Source organism: Artemia franciscana, chromosome 19 (genome assembly GCF_032884065.1).
Source record: "Artemia franciscana chromosome 19, ASM3288406v1, whole genome shotgun sequence".
NCBI lineage: Eukaryota > Metazoa > Arthropoda > Branchiopoda > Anostraca > Artemiidae > Artemia > Artemia franciscana.
This window is the reverse complement of record NC_088881.1, coordinates 29,004,772-29,026,235: the sequence shown is the minus strand read 5'-3', so window position 1 is coordinate 29,026,235 and position 21,464 is coordinate 29,004,772. Positions and strand designations below refer to the sequence as shown.

The window sequence follows — 21,464 nt, the reverse complement described above, 5'->3', positions numbered from 1 at the left end:
AAGTTGTGAAAAGACAGAGGAGGCTACTTATATGCTAACATTAATTTCGTCAGTGCAACTACCCACAATACTTGTGATCAAGCCTAGGTATTTACATTTGTCAACCAGCTCAATTTGGCAATGATTCAGCAAGGCGATTAAAATTCATCGTCAGTCACCAATTTTGTCTTCTCGATGCTGATTTTAAAACCCATGAGAGTGGCTGCTACATATTCTCTCTGGAGTATGTCCTGCATCTCTAGGAAAGAACTACCTAGTAACAAAACATCTTCCATGTGATCCAAACAGGTGACGTTGAAATATAAGCTTATGTTAATTCCAGCACAGTTCTGCATGACTTCGTTTAAAATCCAGTCTATTACAAAGTTGAAAAGTTCTAGGAAAAGGAAACGACCATATTTTACTGTGATTTGAATATTGAATAATGAGAAGAGCTCTCCGTCGACTTGGACGTAGATTCGTGTTTGTTTAAAGTACACCTGGAATAGGCGAACGACATTAGCCAGTACTAACATTTTCCAGCATAGCCATTTGAATTCCACAACGGGCACCTGAGTTGAATGCGGTGATAATATGAATGAAGACTGATTTCGCTGTTTGCTGATGTTTGGTCTGAGCATACATTTCATCGTGAAAATCTGATTGATGTATCCCATTCCTGCTCTGAATCCAGCTTGATCAGGCTAAATTTTAAGTGGAGTGGATTTGAATCAAACGAATGTAAAATCGTGTGATATAACTTAACTACTTTTGCTTTCCACTGGGACAAGATTAGAAAGAAACATGGCTGCTATTACTAGGGTGTCTTTAGCGTAGATTAACTTCTGTTTATAAGCCCTTAATCTCGTATAGACTGAGATTTCATTCGTGGTTTCATTTAAAATGTCCTGTCAATACTTGGGTTAGTGTTGAACTCTTCCGCATATTGTATCTAGCACCGGTTTGTGATATACATCACAATATATATATATATATATATATATATATATATATATATATATATATATATATATATATATATATATATATATATATATATATATATATATATATATATATATATATATATATATATATACTAGCTGTTGGGGTGGCGCTTCGCGCCACCCCCCAGCTCCCTCGCGCGCGTAAGTTGTTACTTGCCATATTAGTTACACGCCATTGTAGTTGTGTCCCTGTGTCCCACCTGTGAATATATATATATACTAGCTGTTGGGGTGGCGCTTCGCGCCACCCCAACACCTAGTTGGTGGGGGCGCTTCGCGCCACCCCCCAAGCCCCCCCGCGCGCGTAAGTCGTTACGCGCCATATTAGTTACGCACCATTGTAGTTGTGTCCCTATGTCCCACCTGTGAATATAGATATATATATATATATATATATATATATATATATATATATATATATATATATATATATATATATATATATATATATATATATATATATATATATATATATATATATATATATATATATATATATATATTTTTAACTACGTAAAACTTGCGAATATACAACATTCTTTGCTGTCCCATTGTCTGTGCATATAAATAGATTGTCAGGTTTACCGACTCTTGAACATGCAACATATAATGGTCCATGGGAAAATAATCCGTATTCAGATCTATACCTCATGATTCTAATGATTGCCCTTGAGCTTTGTTGATGGTGATTGCTAATCGACCATTCCCTGAGTCGCCATCGTCATTTATATATCCCCCTGTGCACCCCGGCGTCCCCTTTGTAGTTATGTCCCTGTGTCCCGGTCGTCATTTATATTCCCTGTGTCCCGGTCGTCATTTGTGTCCCGGTGTTCCAGTCTGTGATTTCTCTTTGAGTGTCCCGGGCGTCATTTATATTCCTTGTGTCCCGGTGTCCCGGTCGTCATTTATATCCCCCTGTGCCCCCCGGCGTCCCCATTGTAGTTGTGTCCCTGTGTCCCGGTCGTCATTTAAATTCCCTGTGTCCCGGTCGTCATTTGTATCCCGGTGTCCCGGTCTGTATATACATTCGTTTTTTAGTTTTGTTTTTCTCCTTTATTTTTTTCCTTTTTTCTTTTTTTTCTTTTTTAGTTTATTTAGATTTTTTAGTTTTTTTATTAGTTTTTAGTTTTTTTGTAGTTTTTACCATTTTTTTAGTTTTTTTAGTTTTTTTTTTTACTTATGTCCTGGTCGTCATTTATACTCCCTGTGTCCCGGTCGTCATTTGTGTCTCGGTGCTTTGTTGATTGCTAATTTATATTATATTTATATTTATATTTTTTATATTTATTAATATTTTTTTAGTTTTCTTTTTCTCTTATTTTTCAGTTTTTTCCTTTTTTTTAGTTTTTTCTTTTTTAGTTTTTAGTTTTTTTTTGTTTTTTACCTTTTTTTAGTTTTTTTAGTTTTTTTAGTTTTTTAGCTTTTTTAGTTTTTTTATTAGTTTTTAGTTTTTTTTTAGTTTTTGCCTTTTTTCAGTTTTTTCAGTTTTTTTTAGTTTTTAGTTTTTTACCTTTTTTTAGTTTTTTTAGTTTTTTTAGCTTTTTTAGTTTTTTTTCTTTTTAGTTTTTTTTGTAGTTTTTACCTTTTTTAGTTTTTTTTCTTCTTTTGTATTAGTGTGAAATAATTCAGACGTCATATGCGGACAAACACGACGTCACTCGACAGACAGACAGACAGACATAACCCACAAACAACTTATTTTTATATATATTTATTCATATTTTTTTAGTTCTCTTTTTCTCTTTTATTTTTCAGTTTTTTCCTTTTTTTTAGTTTTTTTCTTTTTTAGTTTTTAGTTTTTTTTAGTTTTTTACCTTTTTTTAGTTTTTTTTTAGTTTTTTTAGTTTTTTAGCTTTTTTAGTTTTTTTATTAGTTTTTATTTTTTTTGTAGTTTTTGCCTTTTTTTATTTTTTTCAGTTTTTTTTTAGTTATTAGATTTTTACCTTTTTTTAGTTTTTTTTAGTTTTTTAGCTTTTTTAGTTTTTTTTTCTTTTTAGTTTTTTTTGTAGTTTTTACCTTTTTTAGTTTTTTTCTTCTTTTGTATTAGTGTGAAATAATTCAGACGTCATATGCGGACAAACATGACGTCACCTGATCCATCCACAGATCCACACACAGACAACTTATTTTTATATATATATTCCACGAAAATAATAATTTAGTGCGTCTGTTCAAAACAGCCATCGATTTGATGCCTACTGATACGCATAAAATTGTTATTTCCGCTGACAAAACGCCTCCTGGCCAACATGTGCGTAGATACAATGCTCCAACTATCGACGACGTGGCAATCGTTATGGTCGGTGATAAGTTTTTACCTCGAGATATTATTCTTCATAAGCGAAATGCTCAGTTGTTATGAGCTTTGTTAATGGTTATTCCAAATGCTAATCGAATTGGGAATTGCAATCTTTTGAATTGAAAAGGCAGATCCGTTGGAATCATGGGAATGCGAGGAATAAGAACAGCCTCACCCTGAAAAGGCCCTGTCAAGATTGTGGCCTCTATTAGGTTTTCCATTGTCTTTTTTTACGGCAAGTCGAGTGCCATTGCAAAGCTTTGGTGGGTTTATATTTCTTAAAAGTATTATTGGTACGCCTATTTTTAGTTGTAGCACGTGTGGTGGAAACCCTGAAAGATCTATGGAATTTAAAAATTCAGATGGATAATTAACCGCTTCATTTGGTTCCAAAACTGTGTCGACTGACTTGTAAAGGACTGCCTGGTCTCGAATCTTGGTCAAAACAATATTGTTGATTTCGTGGACGTCTATATTTTTGGGTGCGAGAATCGCTCTTTCACTTAGCCATTTATTATTTTTATAATTTTTTAGAATATTCGGAAATACTTATTCAATCAATTCATATTTGGACGTCATTAAATTACAGAAATCAGCAGGTAGTTGTATACGTCCTGAAATTGAGTCTACTGGGAGCTTTACGTTTCCAATTTCCAGCAATTGATCTGAAAATGTTTGACCAGAGTCATCGTTTTGCAATCGGACACGCATATTTGTAGTTAATTTTAATATTTTTACGTGTGCCCATAAATTAGAACTTTTCAGGCAAGCATTCATTTCGTCTGCAGGAGTTGATCTAGGTATTATAGGTAATGTTTGCCTGAAATCTCCCGCAAAACCGCCATGTCACTGCCTTTTTTGACGTATTTACATATGTATTTGATTGCCTTTACGGAGTTACAGTATTCAACGTTTATGTGTGCATTAAATGTTTTTGATAATAATGGGGAATATGGAACAACCCACTGGTTATTATACTTCGATGGTGGTACCGTTACACTTCTTTATTATTGCTGTTTTACCGCCATCTTCAGTAGATCTTCTTCTATATTGTGAGTAACCATCATTGCCAGTAATTGTGTTTGATACTAAAAGTCGAGGATATTGCTTTGTGCACCTTCCTTTGGCCATGCATGGTGAATTTTCGTTCAGTGCACCGCAAGGTCCATGTATCATATTTTTTACAATAATATCATGTAACCCCTTATCGACATTTTTATCAGGTATTTCAGCGGAAATCACATCATCAATTTCGTTCGAAGTAATTTTTTTATGTAGCCAGATTAGTATATGTGCGTGTGGCAAACCTCGTTTTTGCCATTCCACTGAGTACATCCAGCATCGCACTGACCCAAACACTTCAAGTTTTACTATGTAGTTTATCAGTGATTTCAACTTTTGCCGGAAGACACGGGCCGTAATGTCATGCCTATGAACCGCCGATTGTCCTCGAAGTAAAATCTGCAGTTTCTCGTCCCAAGATTGATTACACGTAAATGTAATAAATAAATCTGGACGACCATAGAGACGAACATACGCAATAGCATCTTGAGCATATTCATGCATATGACGGGGACTGCCAGCATATGACGAAGGTAAAATTGTTAATCTTCCAACGTTTGTGGTATTACCGTCATTTATAACTGCATCTCGCAAATGAATGTATTGTTCAGAGCGGAGCTTGGTCTGATTCAGGCGGATATATAGCAAACGTTCTGATTCAATTTTAGCATACATATCAACGACAAATTGGTGAAACAATTCACGGCATTTTAAAATATAATTTTCTTCATCCTGCCGAATCATTAGTCTATAGGAATAATAATGCATTCAATTGCATTTCTTATTCATTTCTTTGTTAGTGGCTGGATTCATCAATTTAATAATAAAGTGATAGCCGTCGGCTCCATCCCAAAAAATGATAGGATATTGTAGGGCATCGTAGCATCGATCAGTTTCAGCAATTCTTAACAACTGAGCGTTTCGCTTATGAAGAATAATATCTCGAGGTAAAAACTGATCACCGACCATAACGATTGCCACTTTGTCGATAGTTGGAGCATTGTATCTACGCACATGTTGGCCAGGAGGCGTTTTGTCAGCGGAAATAACAATTTTATGCGTATCAGTAGGCATCAAATCGATGGCTGTTTTGAACAGACGCACTAAATTATTATTTTCGTGGAAAAGATGTTGCAATTGGGAAACGATTGTCCTTTCAACGTTGGGAGAAATTTCGCAACGTGCATTCAATTCAGAATTTCTATCACTGATGAAGTACAATTGTAAAAATTTATGATTCTCGCCTGAGAATGGTAGAAGGGACCCTGCTCTATGATAAATTTGCCCTTTTACTTTGAAAGTAGACAAAAATTGATCTGGATTTTCGATTTGGGCTCCAAACGACGTCATTTGGAAACATGAGTTGTATTTTCTGATTTTTGACAAAAAACGCTTAGATTCTGACGTAGTTCCAGTAAGGAAAGTCTTCAATGGCTCTGGTGGTGCAGCCAATAGAGGAAGTTTAACTTTTCCTGAGGCGCAACACATTCCCATTGTTTCACCATTGAATTTCAAGGCCTTGCAATAGGGACAAATTTTAGACATTGTCCCGATTTGAACACATCTACTCAAGCTATAATCATCGACTGGGCTGTACCTGAATGCCAGGCGATAACTTTCAGGTTGCTCTGATTCCTCGGCACGCTTTCTTTTCTTACTTTCTCTATCAGCAGCAAGCCTGATTTCTTGCTGTTCTTGTGATTCCTCGGCACGCTTTCTTTTCTTACTTTCTCTATCAGCAGCAAGCCTGATTTCTTGCTGTTCTTGTAATTCCTCGGTACGCCTTCTTTTTTCACTTTCTCTTTTAGCAGCAAGTCTGCTTTCGCGTTGCTCTGGTAGTTCCTCGGCACGCTTTCTGTTCTTTCTTTCTCTATCAGCCTCAAGCCTGTTTCCTTGCTGTTCTTTTGATTCCTCGGCACGCTTTCTGTTCTTTCTTTCTCTATCAGCCTCAAGCCTTTTTCCTTGCTGTTCTTTTGATTCCTCGGCACGCTTTCTTTTCTGACTTTCTCTATCAGCAGCAAGTTATTTGGCATAGACTCGAGCATCTTCATCGGCTTTTGCCATTGTAAGTTCATCAGTCATTTTAAACTTAAACATTAATAGATTTCTACGTGAACATATATGTCTTAAATATCTTTAATGACGTCACCGTCATAGCAAAAATGACGACAACTAACTTCATGATTAAATATCTTTAATGGTGTCACCGTCATAGCAAAAATGACGACAACTAACTTCATGACGTCAGTCGACACAGAAACATGACGTCACCTGACGGACAGACACACAGACAGACAACTTATTTTTAAATATATAGATATATATATACTAGCTGTTGGGGTGGCGCTTCACGCCACCCCAACACCTAGTAGGTGGGGCGCTTCGCGCCCCCCAAGCCCCCCCGCGCGCGTAAGTCGTTACGCGCCATATTAGTTACGCGCAATTGTAGTTGTGTCCCTGTGTCCCACCTGTGAATATAGATAGATTTATATATGTGTTTCAAACTACGTAAAAATTGCGAATATACAACATTCTTGGCTTTCCCATTGTCTGTCCATATACAAAGCCGTATGTACTAATAATGAAGTCATATGCAAACGCTCATTTTACAAACAAACAAACATGCATACACACAACTCGTTTTTATATAGATAGATAGATAGATAGATACAATAAAAATTAACTACGTAAAACTTGTGAATATACAACAGTCTTCGCTGTCCCATTGTCTGTGCGTATAAATAGATTGTCAGGTTTACCGACCCTCAAAGATGCAACATACAATTGTACATTGGTAAAGCAATCTGTATTAAGATCTATACCGCATTTTTTTAGTGATTGCCCTTGAGCTTAGTTGATGGTGGTTGCAAATTCTAATCGAATTGGGAATTGCAATCTTTTAAATTGAAAAAGCAGATCCGTTGGAATCATGGGAATGCGAGGAATAAGAACAGCCTCACCCTCATAAGGCCCTGTCAAGATTGTGGCCTCTATTAGGTTTTCCATTGTTTTTTTTACGGCAAGTCGCGTGCCATTGCAAGGCTTTGGTGGGTTGATATTTCTTAAAAGTATTATTGGTACTCCTATTTTTAGTTGTAGCACGTTTGGTGGAAACCCTGAAGGATCTATGGAATTTAAAAATTCAGATGGATAATTAACCGCTTCATTTGGTTCCAAAATACAAATTAACTGCGTAAAACTTGCGAATATACAACATTCTTCGCTGTCCAATTGTCGCTGCATATAAATAGATTGTCAGGTTTACCGACCCTCGAACATGCAACGTACAATTGTCCATGGGAAAAACAATCAGTATTAAGATCTATACCACATTTTTCTAATGATTGACCTTGAGCTTTGTTAATGGTGATTGCAAATGCTAATCGAATTGGGAATTGCAATCTTTTAAATTGAAAAGGCAGATCCGTTGGAATCATGGGAATGCGAGGAATAAGAACAGCCTCACCCTCAAAAGGCCCTGTCAAGATTGTGGCCTCTATTAGGTTTTCCATTGTTTTTTTTACGGCAAGTCGAGTGCCATTGCAAAGCTTTGGTGGGTTTATATTTCTTAAAAGTATTATTGGTACGCCTATTTTTAGTTGTAATACGTGTGGTGGAAACCCTGAAAGATCTATGGAATTTAAAAATTCAGATGGATAATTAACCGCTTCATTTGGTTCCAATACTGTGTCGACTGACTTGTAAAGGACTGCCTGGTCTCGAATCTTGGTCAAAACAATATTGTTGATTTCGTGGACGTCTATATTTTTGGGTGCGAGAATCGCTCTTTCACTTAGCCATTTATTATTTTTATAATTTTTTAGAATATTCGGAAATACTTTTTCAATCAATTCATTTTTGGACGTCACTAAATTACAGAAATCAGCAGGTAGTTGTATACGTCCTGAAATTGAGTCTACTGGGAGCTTTCCGTTTCCCATTGCCAGCAATTGGTCTGAAAATGTTTGACCAGAGTCATCGTTTTGCAATCGGACACGCATATTTGTAGTTAATTTTAATGTTTTTACGTGTGCCCATAAATTAGAATTTTTCAGGCAAGCATTCATTTCGTCTGCAGGAGTTGATCTAGGTATTATAGGTCATGTTTGCCTGAAATCTCCCGCAAGCAATATTAATGTGCTGCCAAAGGGTTTCGACTTCCCTCGCAAATCTTTCAAGCATTGATCCAGAGCCTCGAGCGATTTTTTGTGCGCCATTGTGCACTCATCCCAAATAATAAGTTTGCATTGCTGCAATACTTTACCCATCCCAGATGATTTGGAAATATTGCACGTGGGAGTATCTGTAGAATGCAAGTTCAGAGGCAATTTCAAAGCGGAATGAGCAGTTCTTCCACCAGGCAGCAATGTTGCGGCTATTCCGGACGACGCAATTGCCAACGCTATATCATTTTTTGATCGAATTGATGCCAGAATCAGTTTTATCACAAACGTTTTACCAGTACCTCCTGGCGCATCCAAAAAGAAAATTTTTCCAACGTTGTTATCGACACAATGCATTATCGTATCATAAATGTCTTTTTGTTCCGATGTTAACTTGGAAATGTTATTTTGTACATACGACAATAGATCACTCGTACTGTAACTTTGTTCACGATCCAATTCTACACATGTCGAAACAGCAGCGATACGGTTAGGTGAAGGCATTCCCAAATCCTGAAGAGGTTTGTTTGCCAAACGTACGCACAAATCTTCTATAACAACTAAAGTGTAGTTATAAATTTCTGATGTAAAATCAAAAGTCATATCTGACGTCTCTAACTGTTTTCAATGGAGTATATCTTTGGACATTTTTGACTTATATTTTTCCCATAACTCTGTAGGAGCTGATGGAGAGCAAGTTGTTAAAATGATGCCAAACAATGCACGAATTTGACTTGGGGTTGACATTTCGCACGCGTCATTGATGCAGTTATCCCAGTGTTGGTCATTCTCCAATAAATTCAGAGCTTGGCATGCACTACGGTAAGTGTCATGTATAGTACCATTTACAGTCCTCAAATACTCAAAGGATGTCGGACGTATGCTTTCTGTTCTTTCTTTCTCTATCAGCCTAAAGCCTGTTTCCTTGCTGTTCTTTTGATTCCTCGGCACGCCTTCTTTTTTCACTTTCTCTTTTAGCAGCAAGTCTGCTTTCGCGTTGCTCTGGTAGTTCCTCGGCACGCTTTCTTTTCTGACTTTCTCTATCAGCAGCAAGTTTTTTGGCATAGACTCTTTGAGCATCTTCATCGGCTTTTGCCATGGTAAGTTCATCAAAAATAAGTTGTCTGTCTGTGTGTCTGTCTGTGGATCAGATAACGTCATGTTTCTGTGTTGACTGACGTCATGAAATTAGTTGTCTTCATTTTTGCTTTGACGGTGACGTCATTCAAGATATTTAAGACATATGTTCACGTAGAAATCTATTAATGTTTAAGTTTACAATGACTGATGAACTTACCATGGCAAAAGCCGATGAAGATGCTCAAAGAGTCTATGCCAAAAAACTTGCTGCTGATAGAGAAAGTCAGAAAAAAAAGCGTGCCGAGGAATCAAAAGAACAGCAAGGAAACAGGCTTGAGGCTGATAGAGAAAGAAAGAACAGAAAGCGTGCTGAGGAATCAAAAGAACAGCAAGGAAACAGGCTTGAGGCTGATAGAGAAAAAAAGAACAGAAAGCGTGCCGAGGAATCAAAAGAACAGCAAGGAAACAGGCTTGAGGCTGATAGAGAAAAAAGAACAGAAAGCGTGCCGAGGAACTACCAGAGCAACGCGGAAGCAGACTTGCTGCTAAAAGAGAAAGTGAAAAAAGAAGGCGTGCCGAGGAATTACAAGAACAGCAAGAAATCAGGCTTGCTGCTGATAGAGAAAGTAAGAAAAGAAAGCGTGCCGAGGAATCACAAGAACAGCAAGAAATCAGGCTTGCTGCTGATAGAGAAAGTAAGAAAAGAAAGCGTGCCGAGGAATCAGAGCAACCTGAAAGTTATCGCCTGGCATTCAGGTACAACCCAGTCGATGATTATAGCTTGAGTAGATGTGTTCAAATCGGGACAATGTCTAAAATTTGTCCCTATTGCAAGGCCTTGAAATTCAATGGTGATACAATGGGAATGTGTTGCGCCTCAGGAAAAGTTAAACTTCCTCTATTGGCTGCACCACCAGAGCCATTGAAGACGAATGAATGCTTGCCTGAGAAATTCTAATTTATGGGCACACGTAAAAATATTAAAATTAACTACAAATATGCGTGTCCGATTGCAAAACGATGACTCTGGTCAAACATTTTCAGATCAATTGCTGACAATTGGAAACGGAAAGCTCCCAGTAGACTCAATTTCAGGACGTATACAACTACCTGCTGATTTGCAATGGCACGCGACTTGCCGTAAAAAAAACAATGGAAAACCTAATAGAGGCCACAATCTTGAAAGGGCCTTATGAGGGTGAGGCTTTTCTTATTCCTCGCATTCTCATGATTCCAACGGATCTGCTTTTTCAATTTAAAAGATTGCAATTCCCAATTCGATTAGTATTTGCAATCACCATTAACAAAGCTCAAGGTCAATCATTAGAAAAATGTGGTATAAATCTTAATACTGATTGTTTTTCCCATGGAAAATTGTACGTTGCATGTTCGAGGGTCGGTAAACCTGACAATGTATTTATATGTAGCGACAATTGGACAGCGAAGAATGTTGTATATTCGCAAGTTTTACGCAGTTAATTTGTATTGTATCTATCTATCTATCTATCTATATAAAAACAAGTTGTGTGGATGCAGGTTTGTTTGTTTGTAAAAAGAGCGTTTGCATACGACGTCATTATTAGTACATACGGCTTTGTATATGCACAGACAATGGGAAAGCCAAGAATGTTGTTTATTCGCAATTTTTACGTAGTTTGAAACACATATATAAATCTATCTATATTCACAGGTGGGACACAGGGACACAACTACAATGGCGCATAACTAATATGGCGCGTAACGACTTACGCTTGCGGGGGGGCTTGGGGGGGGGGGCGCGAAGCGCCACCCCAACAGCTAGTATATATATATAAATAAGTTGTCTGTCTGTCTATATGTCGAGTGACGTCATGTCATCATGTAGTCATGTCGTCATGAAGTTAGTTGTCGTCATGTTTGTTATGACGATGACGTCATTAAAAGTATTTAAGAAAATCGTTCAAAGACAAATTTTTAATTGTAAGAAGATCGTGGACGGAAAAATGTTTAATTGTAAACCTACAATGGCAACAGCCGAGGAAGCTGCTCACAGATTCTATGCCAAAAAACTTGCGGCTGATAGATAAAGTAAGAAAAGAAAGCGTGCCAAGGAATCACAAGAACAGCAAGAAAACAGGCTTGCGGCTGATAGAGAAAGCAAGAAAAGAAAGCATGCCGAGGAAACAGCAAGAAAACAGGCTTGCGGCTAAAGAACTCAAAACCGCGCAGTTAGATGAAAATCCACCTGGACAGCGAGAGTTTGGGATTTTGACTTGGATAAGGTCATCAATGCCTACCAGATTTTAGTTAAGAAAACAAAGGTTCGGCGATATGTATTTCATAGTGACGCTGAAAAATAAAGAAGAAAAAGAAAACTGAAAAAAGAAAAAAGGAAAGAAACTAAAAAAAAAATAAAATGAAAAAACACTCAAAGAGAAATTACAGACCGGGACACAAATGACGACCGGGACAGAGGGAATATAAATGAAAACCTGACAGTCTATTTATATGGACAGACAATGTGACAGCAGACCGGGACACCGGGACACAAATGACGACCGGGACACAGGGAATCTATTTATATAAAAATAAGGTGTCTGTCTGTCTGTGTGTCTGTCTGTCGATGTTCTGTCGTTATGTTCCTGGTTCTAGGTTCAAGAGGTTCCAGGTTCGAACCTTGGCTTAAAAAAAGGTAAAAACTATATATATATATATATATATATATATATATATATATATATATATATATATATATATATATATATATATATATATATATATATATATATATATATATATATATCTACAAGGCAGAGAGATATGCAGGTGGGTGGAGCCATGAAGGACCTGTCCTTCCTTCCGATATGGTAATTTTCTTAAATTTTTATGTACTTCTTATTTAAATTATCAAATATGATCTGTTTTGGTTTTTCCATTGTCGGACCACCTTCAAAGTTTTTGTCATAATCACCCCCCCCCCAGAAAAATTCCTGGGCATGTGCCTGCTTTTATCGATGGCTAATAAATAGATCAACGTATTGCTTCTGAAGCGTCTTGTGTATGGAGCCGGCCAAAAGTTGCAGCAATACTGTACGTTACCCAGACAGTCTGATTCCCCCGCATAAACACCTCCCCTCAACCCCTCCCCAAGCCAAAAAATCCACCTGAAAGCGTCTGCACACTTCCAAATAACTATTGCTATATGTAAATACTGGTCAAGGTTTGAAATTTGCAGCCCCTTCCACGGGGACTATGGAAGAGTAAGTCGTCCCCAAAGACATAGTTATTAGGTTTTTCGGCTATGCTGAATAAAATGGCTATCTCAGAATTTTGATCCGGTGACTTTGGGAAAAAATGAGCGTGGGAAGGGGCCTAGGTGCCCTTCAATTTTTTTGGTCACTTAAAAAGGGTACTAGAACTTTCAATTTCCATTAGAATGAGCCCTCTCATGACATTCTAGGACCACTGGGTAGATACGATCACCCCCGGGAAAAAAACGCATCCGTGATCTGTCTTGTGGCAAAAAATGCAAAATTCCACATTTTTGTAGACAGGAACTTGATTTTTATTGTAGGGCTCTCTGATATGCTGAATCTAATGGTGTAATTTTTGTTAAGATTCTATCACTTTTAAGGGGTGTTTCCCTCATTTTCTAAAATAAGGTAAGTTTTGTCAGACTCGTAACTTTTGATGGGTAATTCTAAACATAATGAAACTTGTATATTTAAAATCAGCATTAAATTGCAATTCTTTTGATGTAACGATTGTTGTAAAAATTCCGTTTTTTAGAGTTTTGGTTACTATTGAGCCGGGTCGCTCCTCACTACAGTTCGTTGCCACGAACTGTTTGATTAATTAAAAAAAAAACAAGTTTTTTCTTAGCTCAAAGTAAGGAACGACATTAAAAATTAAAAACGAACAGAAATTATTCCATATATGAAAGGCGCTCTCCCTTTCTCAACGCCCCACTCTTTACGCTAAAGATTGACTCTTTCTCACAACTCTACTTTATAAAACAATAAAACAGTTTAGCGTAAAGAGCGGAAATTTTAGATACGGAATGTATAGAATTTTAGATACGGGATTTTAGATACGGAATAATTTCTGTTCGTTTGAAGTTTTAATGTCGCTCTTTACTTTCAGTTGAAAAAAACTTGTTTTTTATCTAATTTCTTAAAGTTTTTGATTAATGCAGGGTTTTGAATTTGGCTCACCGAACATGAATAATTAAAATTAAATTTGGATATTAATTTTACTATTTTTAAACTAATAATAACCTTGTAATAACCTAAGTTTAGACTCCTGAATAACAAAGGCTGTTTAATTAGAATAATAGCCTCTTTTAAAAGTTAAAAAAGAAACTTTAGTGTAAGAGCGAGCTATTGAAGAGAGGCAACCAATCTCATAAGCGTAATATTTTCTGTTCGTTTTAAGTTTTAATGTTGCCTTTTAGTTTCATTTGAAAAAAACTTGTTTTTTAATTAATTGCTGATCGTTTTTTGAATAATGTTGGGAAATCCAGCTTCCCCTTCACGAAAAATTCCCTTCCCCCACGAGAAATTTCTCCATGGAAAGATTCTCCCACGTAATTTAAATTAGCGATATTTGCGGAACTAATTTTGTAAGGCTTACTAACAAAACGGGCAAAGGGGTCGAACCTATTTTCATGAAAATGAAACTCACAAGTTGATCAATTTTCAAATGACAGAAATGAATGATAGAAAAGATATACGTAATAATTTAGGTTCGTTTTAAGCTTTAGTGTTATTCCCTACTCTCAGTTGGAAAAAAACTTTTTTTTTATTTAATAACAACCACAAACCGAGGACATAAAATATCTTTGATTTATCATCACATAAAAATCATAATTATGAAGCTGCTAAAGGTAAAATTAAATGCTAAGATTGGATGGAAAATAACACAAACAAATTATTGCTTATGTTGGTCATTATTTGACAAAATTCGAACTTTCGCGCAAAGAGCAAGGTATTGAGGAAGGGGTGAACTTTCTCATTTATGTAATATGAGGGGGTTCACGCACTCGTCAATACCTCGCTCTTTACGCTAAAGTTCGAATTTCGCTCCAGTTCTTTAAGAATGACCCCTAAATTACAAAGACCGTTAAATTAGAATAAGTAGCTCTTTTGAAATTACTAAAAATACTTTAGCGTCAAGAGCAAGGCACTGACGAGTATACGTAACAATTTCTGTTTGTTTGAGGTTTTAATGTTACTTCTTACTTTCAGTTGAAAAAATTGTTTTTTTATTAAATTTTTGATTTTTTTTAAATAATGCTGGGAAATCCAGCGCCACCTTCATAGAAATTCTCTTTCCCCATGAAAAATTTCTCCATGGAAAGATCCTCCTACGTAACCCTCTCCCCCGATCCTCCCCACCAGGCAAAATCCCTCCCTGAAAACGTCTGTATGCTTCCCAACAACTAATACTAAGATATATGTAAGCAATGGGCAAAGTTCGTAACTTGCAGCCCTTCCGCCGGGGACTGTGGGGGATTAAGTCGTGAATTAAACCTCCTTAATTCAAATTTACATTTTAACTTTACATCCAGTCCTCCTCCCATATGTGCAAATATATAGCCCAGATTATATATTTCCCTTAAATTCTGCCAATGCGTCTTTCTTGTTTCCCCCAGTTTCCACCCGTGAATTGAATGAACTGCTGCGCCTCAAGAACCGGAAAAACAAGAGTCACGGGTGGCCGAATGCGTGAAAAATATAGATTTTGGGCAATGTATTTGCAAATTAGGGGTGGGTGTAAAAATAAAGTCGTGCTGAAGTCAAAACATGCTAACTACATTTATTTTGCATATTACGAATAAAACTTGTTTTCTTAACATATATCCTTCTCAATAGCTCTTACTCTAGAATAATACCCCCTCTACCTGGCAGAGTTTCATTTACCGTTTGAACCCTATTCTCGACAGTGACTTAAAAAGCTATTTACCTATAATAGGACGGCCATTGTTCACTATTGTCCCCCTGGCTCCATAGAAGAATAACGCCACGAAAAAATAAAGATGCATTTTTCTTTGCTGACTGACGAATAAAGACACACGACCGAAGGTATTATATTGCTTAATGAATGATGTGATAAAAACTGTCAATGATAAAAAGTATATTCAAATCTTTTGATTGAAAGATGAGAAGCAAAGTAAATATAATTAAGGAAGGCATTATGTTTATATTCAGGGGTTAGTCACTATATTTTGCAAGATTAATTACTCTGTTTATAAATATTGATAAAACTGTAATTTCTTAATCTAAATACTTGTATTATTTTGTTTACTTTTAGTTCTCAAGACTTGCGAAACTTTGATTATATTATATTTTTTAGAAACTATTTGCTCCTCAACTTGTACTAGAATAGATAAGAAAAGCAAATTTTCCCCAGAATTATTCAATAATTAACATATTTTAAGGGGCAGCAAGTTATTTTTGTAGAAGTATACCCTAATTTATATTGAGTTTGTGTCCTTCTTCAGACATTTAAAGGTTTTACCGTTCAATCGTAGATAAAGAACGAACTTTGTTTATAGAAAAAAAACTTAAGAAGCCAAAATTTTGATAACAAAATGCCAAAGCCGTATCCACGGGGGCAGGGGCGCTAGAGATTTTGAGCCCCCCCCCCAAAAAAAAATGTTGGTCGAGCTCGTAAAAACATAACAAATATAAACAAACTTTTGATGAAAAGTATTTTTCGTAACCTGTCCCCCTAAAAAAAGAAAATGGATACGTTCTTGCAAAATATGAATCAAAATAATCCGTGGTTTACGATGGTTCTAGACCCATAAATTTAATAAGTTTAAAGTTACTTATGAAAAGTTTTTAACATAAGGATATGTGCATAAATTTAATTTAAGAAGACGGAAATAACACATACTAAATGAAAAGAGATCCAAAGGAAATTTTCATTGTTCATTTCAATACGTCCAGGAACCATATGGCTAAAAAGCTGTCGATTTTAAGACTTCTATCAGAGAGAAAAAAGAGAATGAGTAACTTATAAGAGTGGGAAATGGCGCTAGTGTCGATAAAACAACTCAACTCCATCTAGCCTTTGGTGACACTTGGCATTTTTTTCGGTGTAATAACAAGAATAAATAATTTAATTTGTGTGGTCAAAAAAGTGAGTATAGTGATAAGGTTCTGATCTCATTTTTTGACAGAAAAATGATTACAAAGTTTGAAAAATGCCAAGTGTTGCCAAACGCTAGATAGCATTGATGGCTTCTTGTCAGCACTAGCACCAGTTTCCACTATTTTTAAGTTACTCGTACTCTTTGGGCGGGTATGGAAAATCTTGAAGTTTTCTTGAAAGGTAATTAGGAATATTGTTAATTTTATCCCAGGGGTAATTGCTTAAAACATGCAGTTCTAGAATATTGGAACAGGGTTCGTCAGAACCAACATTTAGTTTACTAGTTTTACAACATTTTTAGAACATTTTAGTTTGCAAAATTTTTTAGAAAAAAGATCACACATGAGAAAGGCACCGCTTCTGTTTCTCTTTTCATAAAAGTTGGGTAAAGGTCACTTAAAATATGTAAATTTTCCGTAGACTTGAAAAAAACTTCACTAGATACATCTGTAAACCTTTTTCTATAGGTGCACTGTCAAGTTTTCTGCACAATATGTGTTCTACAATATTCTAGTAAAATGTTCAACAAATATATTCGATTTTGCACTAAATCAGGGACGTAATGTCGTCAAAATCTTGGGGTTGGGATCTAAGCTGGAGCTGATTTTTCCAAGTCAAGTAAAAATGACCAAGTGAAAAACGAAAACTGAGTCATGTAGTACACAAAGGTAAAAGTATATTAAAGAAAAGTGATTCGTTTCTGTGGAAGCATGAACTATGTAGGCCTATCTTAGTCTTAACGAGATTTTTGAAGACACGAAATTTCAGCGAAGGGACGCTTAATATTCAAATTAGACAATTTAATTTAAGTGACCTTTATTTGACCATATTTTGAGCGACCTTTTAGCCAACTCTTATGAATTCTAGTAAAATGTTCAACAAATGTATTCAATTTTGCACTAAATCAGGGACGTAATTTCGTTAAAACCCTGAAGGGAGATCTAAGTAGGAGCTGATATTCACAAGTCAAGTGAAAATGACCAAGTGAAAAACGAAAACTGAGTTATGTAGCACCGCAAAGGTGAAGATATATTAAAGAAAAATAACCTGTGTCTGTGGAAGCATGAACTATGTAGTCCTATTTCAGTTTTAACAAAATTTTTGAAGACACAAAATTTCAGCGGGGGACGGAATGGGGTCTGGGGGTAGTTGCACCCCTGCGCTCAATATGCCCTTAACATTCACATTAAATAGGCTCAATTGTAATATTTCACTTTCACACCTTCCCCATTGACACTTAAAGGCCCACTTACCTAAGACGCATTTCTCAATAAATTATTAACTAGTCTTAAATTTGAATCCTGCATCTGCTATAAAGCTGTTTATCAGGAATGCATGCAACTTTTTATAATGATATTTGTACCTTAGTTCTAAGTATTTTCTTTTTTGAAGATAATATTTTCATTCAAGAAATTATAGGACCCCTATTTTTCTCGTTTTCCCAATGTTAAAAATGAGCATAGATTAATCAAAAAAAATTATCTGCTAAAATTAAGGAGCAAATTTGACACTTAAAACTAGCAACAGTTTTAAAGCTACTTAATAAATTATAGTTTTTTTCAAATTATTGGAGGGGCAACTGCCCCCTTGCCCCCCTTCCTTGGTGATGCCACTGATATTAAGGATCACATAATGTGATTTGCTATGAAACTCTAGCAAAATAATGTGTATGTTTAATGTGTATTATAAATGGTTGATTTCAAGACTCTGTTTCTTAGAGCTTCGGTAACTATTAATCCACATCGCTTCTTACCTACATTTGTTACCATGATCTGTTTGATTTTGAAAGTGGGTATTTGAAAAGTGGGTTTTTGTTTGTTACGGAGTCAACAAAATAAGAAGAAAATCACACTACTGATCAAGGTTGCAGGGAAGGAAAAAAAATACTGCCAGAGATTAACATTCGTTAATATTATTGGTTAACTAATATAATTTAAAATATTTAAAATCAACTTGGTGGACTGTGATGAAAAAGTTCAGAGCCATGGCTAAGTGGAAAAAATTGGAAAATTGAGAGTATATCTAACAGCAAAGCTGACATCAACCTTTTTCAGAACTGTCATGAACCTTTTTTTCATCTTCATTTCATTTTTTTCATCTTTCATTTCAGAATTTTTCATGAACCTTTTTCAGAGTGATGTCATTTCACTTGTTGATAAATAGTCTATCATCCATCGATCCTAGGGCAGAGCTAAGGTTGACAGGCATGAAAAATGGAGTCACAGACTTTTATAAACCTTTCCATCCCTAAAATAAATCCATTTAAGCTTTATTTTAATGCTATTGTCAAAAAATCATATCAAAAAAGCTGAATTGACCAATATTATTTTGCTATGGAGGTCTAGCAGAACAATTTTTATGTTTAATTTGTATTATAAATTGTCGCTGTCATGCTTAAAGGCCATATATGACACTTTCGCGCTTCTGAAATGTACTTCCGTGTCCCAAGGGATTATGGATAGTACTTTAGGAAAATTATTAATAATAACCAACAAAAGGCCAAACAAAGAAAACTAGAAAAATGGTATAAATTTTAGATCCATAGCCACAATCCGTCTTCAGTGCTAAATTAAAATAAATAGAACTTAAGAAACACAAATTGGGCATTTTACAGCAAACATCTCTGGCTCTGGATGGTTTAATTCGTTGGAGGATTAACATTAGTATTACGCATATTTTAACCCCCTCCTGTTTTCGAAAATGAAACAAGTCTTGACCTTAATACTATAAGTGATGGAAACAAACATTTACATTTTTTTTCAAAATCTAAACCATACAAGTATGAGTTACATCCTAGAGAAATAAAAAACAATTTTAAAAACGTCTTCGCTTTCTTTTTTTTTATATTCATATATTAGCCTAATGCTGTCAGTATTTTTATATTTTTGTTCTTCATGTCTAGCCAATTCGATCCCAAAACTAAAAATCTTTCTCAAAAGAACAAACAAAAATTATATTTGTTAATTTCAACAGAGAAACAATCAAATTTTTGAAAATTTTCAAATTTTCAAATTATATTCGCTTTCTTCTCTCCATTAGAAATTTGCAGGTTTATAATTTAAAGTCTTTTGAAATCCCACTTGAATAGCCACTTTCTTATGCATTCCTGATAAACAGCTTTATAGCAGATGCATTATTCAAATTTAAGACTAGTTAATAATTTATTGAGAAACGCGTCTTAGGTAAGTGGGCCTTTAGGTGTCAATGGGGAAGGTGTGAAAGTGAAATATCACAATTGAGCCTATTTAATGTGAATGTTAAGGGCATATTGAGCGCAGGGGTACAACTACCCCCAGACCCCATTCCGTCCCCCGCTGAATTTTGTGTCTTCAAAAAATTTTGTTAAAACTGAAATAGGACTACATGGTTCATGCTTCTAAAGATACAGATTACTTTTCTTTAATATATCTTCACCTGTGTGATGCTACATGACTCAGTTTTCGTTTTTCACATGGTCATTTTCACTTGACTTGTGAATATCAGCTCCTACTTAGATCTCCCTTCAGGGTAACGAAATTACGTCCCTGATTTAGTGCAAAATTGAATAAATTTGTTGAAAATTTTACTAGAATTCATAAGAGTTGGCTAAAAGGTCGCTCAAAATATGGTCAAATAAAGGTCACTTAAATTAAATTGTCTAATTTGAATATTAAGCGTATATTGGGCGCATGGGGTGCAATTTGCTATGCGGCAGGGGGCAAATACCCCAGACCCTATTCCCTCCCTTCGCTGAAATTTCGTGTCTTCAAAAATCTCGTTAAAACTAAGATAGGCCTACATAGTTCATGCTTCTACAGAAACGAATCACTTTTCTTTAATATACGTTAATATTTGCTTCTAGTATATTATGAAAGTTCCCAAGTAAATTTATGTCAAATATATAATTTCTATTTCTATGGGAGTCTCTATGGAAACCAATTCATCAAGGTTTTGCCCTTGTTTGACTAGAAACCTTTTAACACGCACTTCGGGGAAAGCCGTATTCAAAACTAGACGCTTTCCCAAATTTAAATATGAAATTGATGGTGGCCCTTAAAAGGATGCCGTTAATGATAAAATTGTTTTGAGTTTTGTTATTAAATTACGTACAGAAAAATTATGGACGGAAGAACAAAAGAAAATGGAAAGATTGGACAAAAAAATATTCTAGTTGATGAGTAACAAAGCCAAAGCAGGTGTTTCGGTAGACCAAGCCATCTTCAGTGCTCCAAGAATCATATTTCAATGTATAAATATAATAATATAATTATTATATACAATAATTATAATAATATAATAATTATTATATATAATAATTATAATAATATAATAATTATTATATATAATAATTATAATAATATAATAATTATTATATATAACTATAACATAATGGTAAAATTTATTATAATCATAAAATAACCTTCGGATGTAACCATAACGAACGTTATAAAAGTAACTTACTTATGAAAGTAAGCTATAAGTACCAATGACATTAAAAGACTGAATTTTTTGCCCCTTTCATACAATTTAAACAATTTCAAATATGAAAGCCCCGATAGTTTAAGACTTGTATGCTTTTAAGAATATATTAACTCTTTTAGGGGATTACTAGCTGTTCGTTCATTAATGAATAATTTCTGAGACTCCACTGGCTAAGCCTGACATTCCGCGTTTAGACAACGCGGAATCAAATATTTCAGGCCTTTGGTGTAGCTTCATGGTTTTTGTCAATTGTGGATTTGTGTTCCAAATACCTCT

General features: G+C 35.4%; 1 protein-coding gene across 1 annotated transcript in view; it reads right to left on the bottom strand.

Moving 5' to 3' along the window:
* The window catches only part of LOC136039526 (gamma-glutamyl hydrolase-like), a 70,429-nt gene extending 54,740 nt beyond the window's left edge, over positions 1-15,689 (bottom strand). Inside the window, exon 1 of the mRNA XM_065723330.1 lies at positions 15,534-15,689. Coding sequence (XP_065579402.1) covers positions 15,534-15,612 — 79 coding nt within the window. The 5' untranslated portion in view covers positions 15,613-15,689. The remainder of the gene's footprint in view (positions 1-15,533) is intronic.
* Between the last annotated feature and the right edge of the window lie 5,775 nt (positions 15,690-21,464).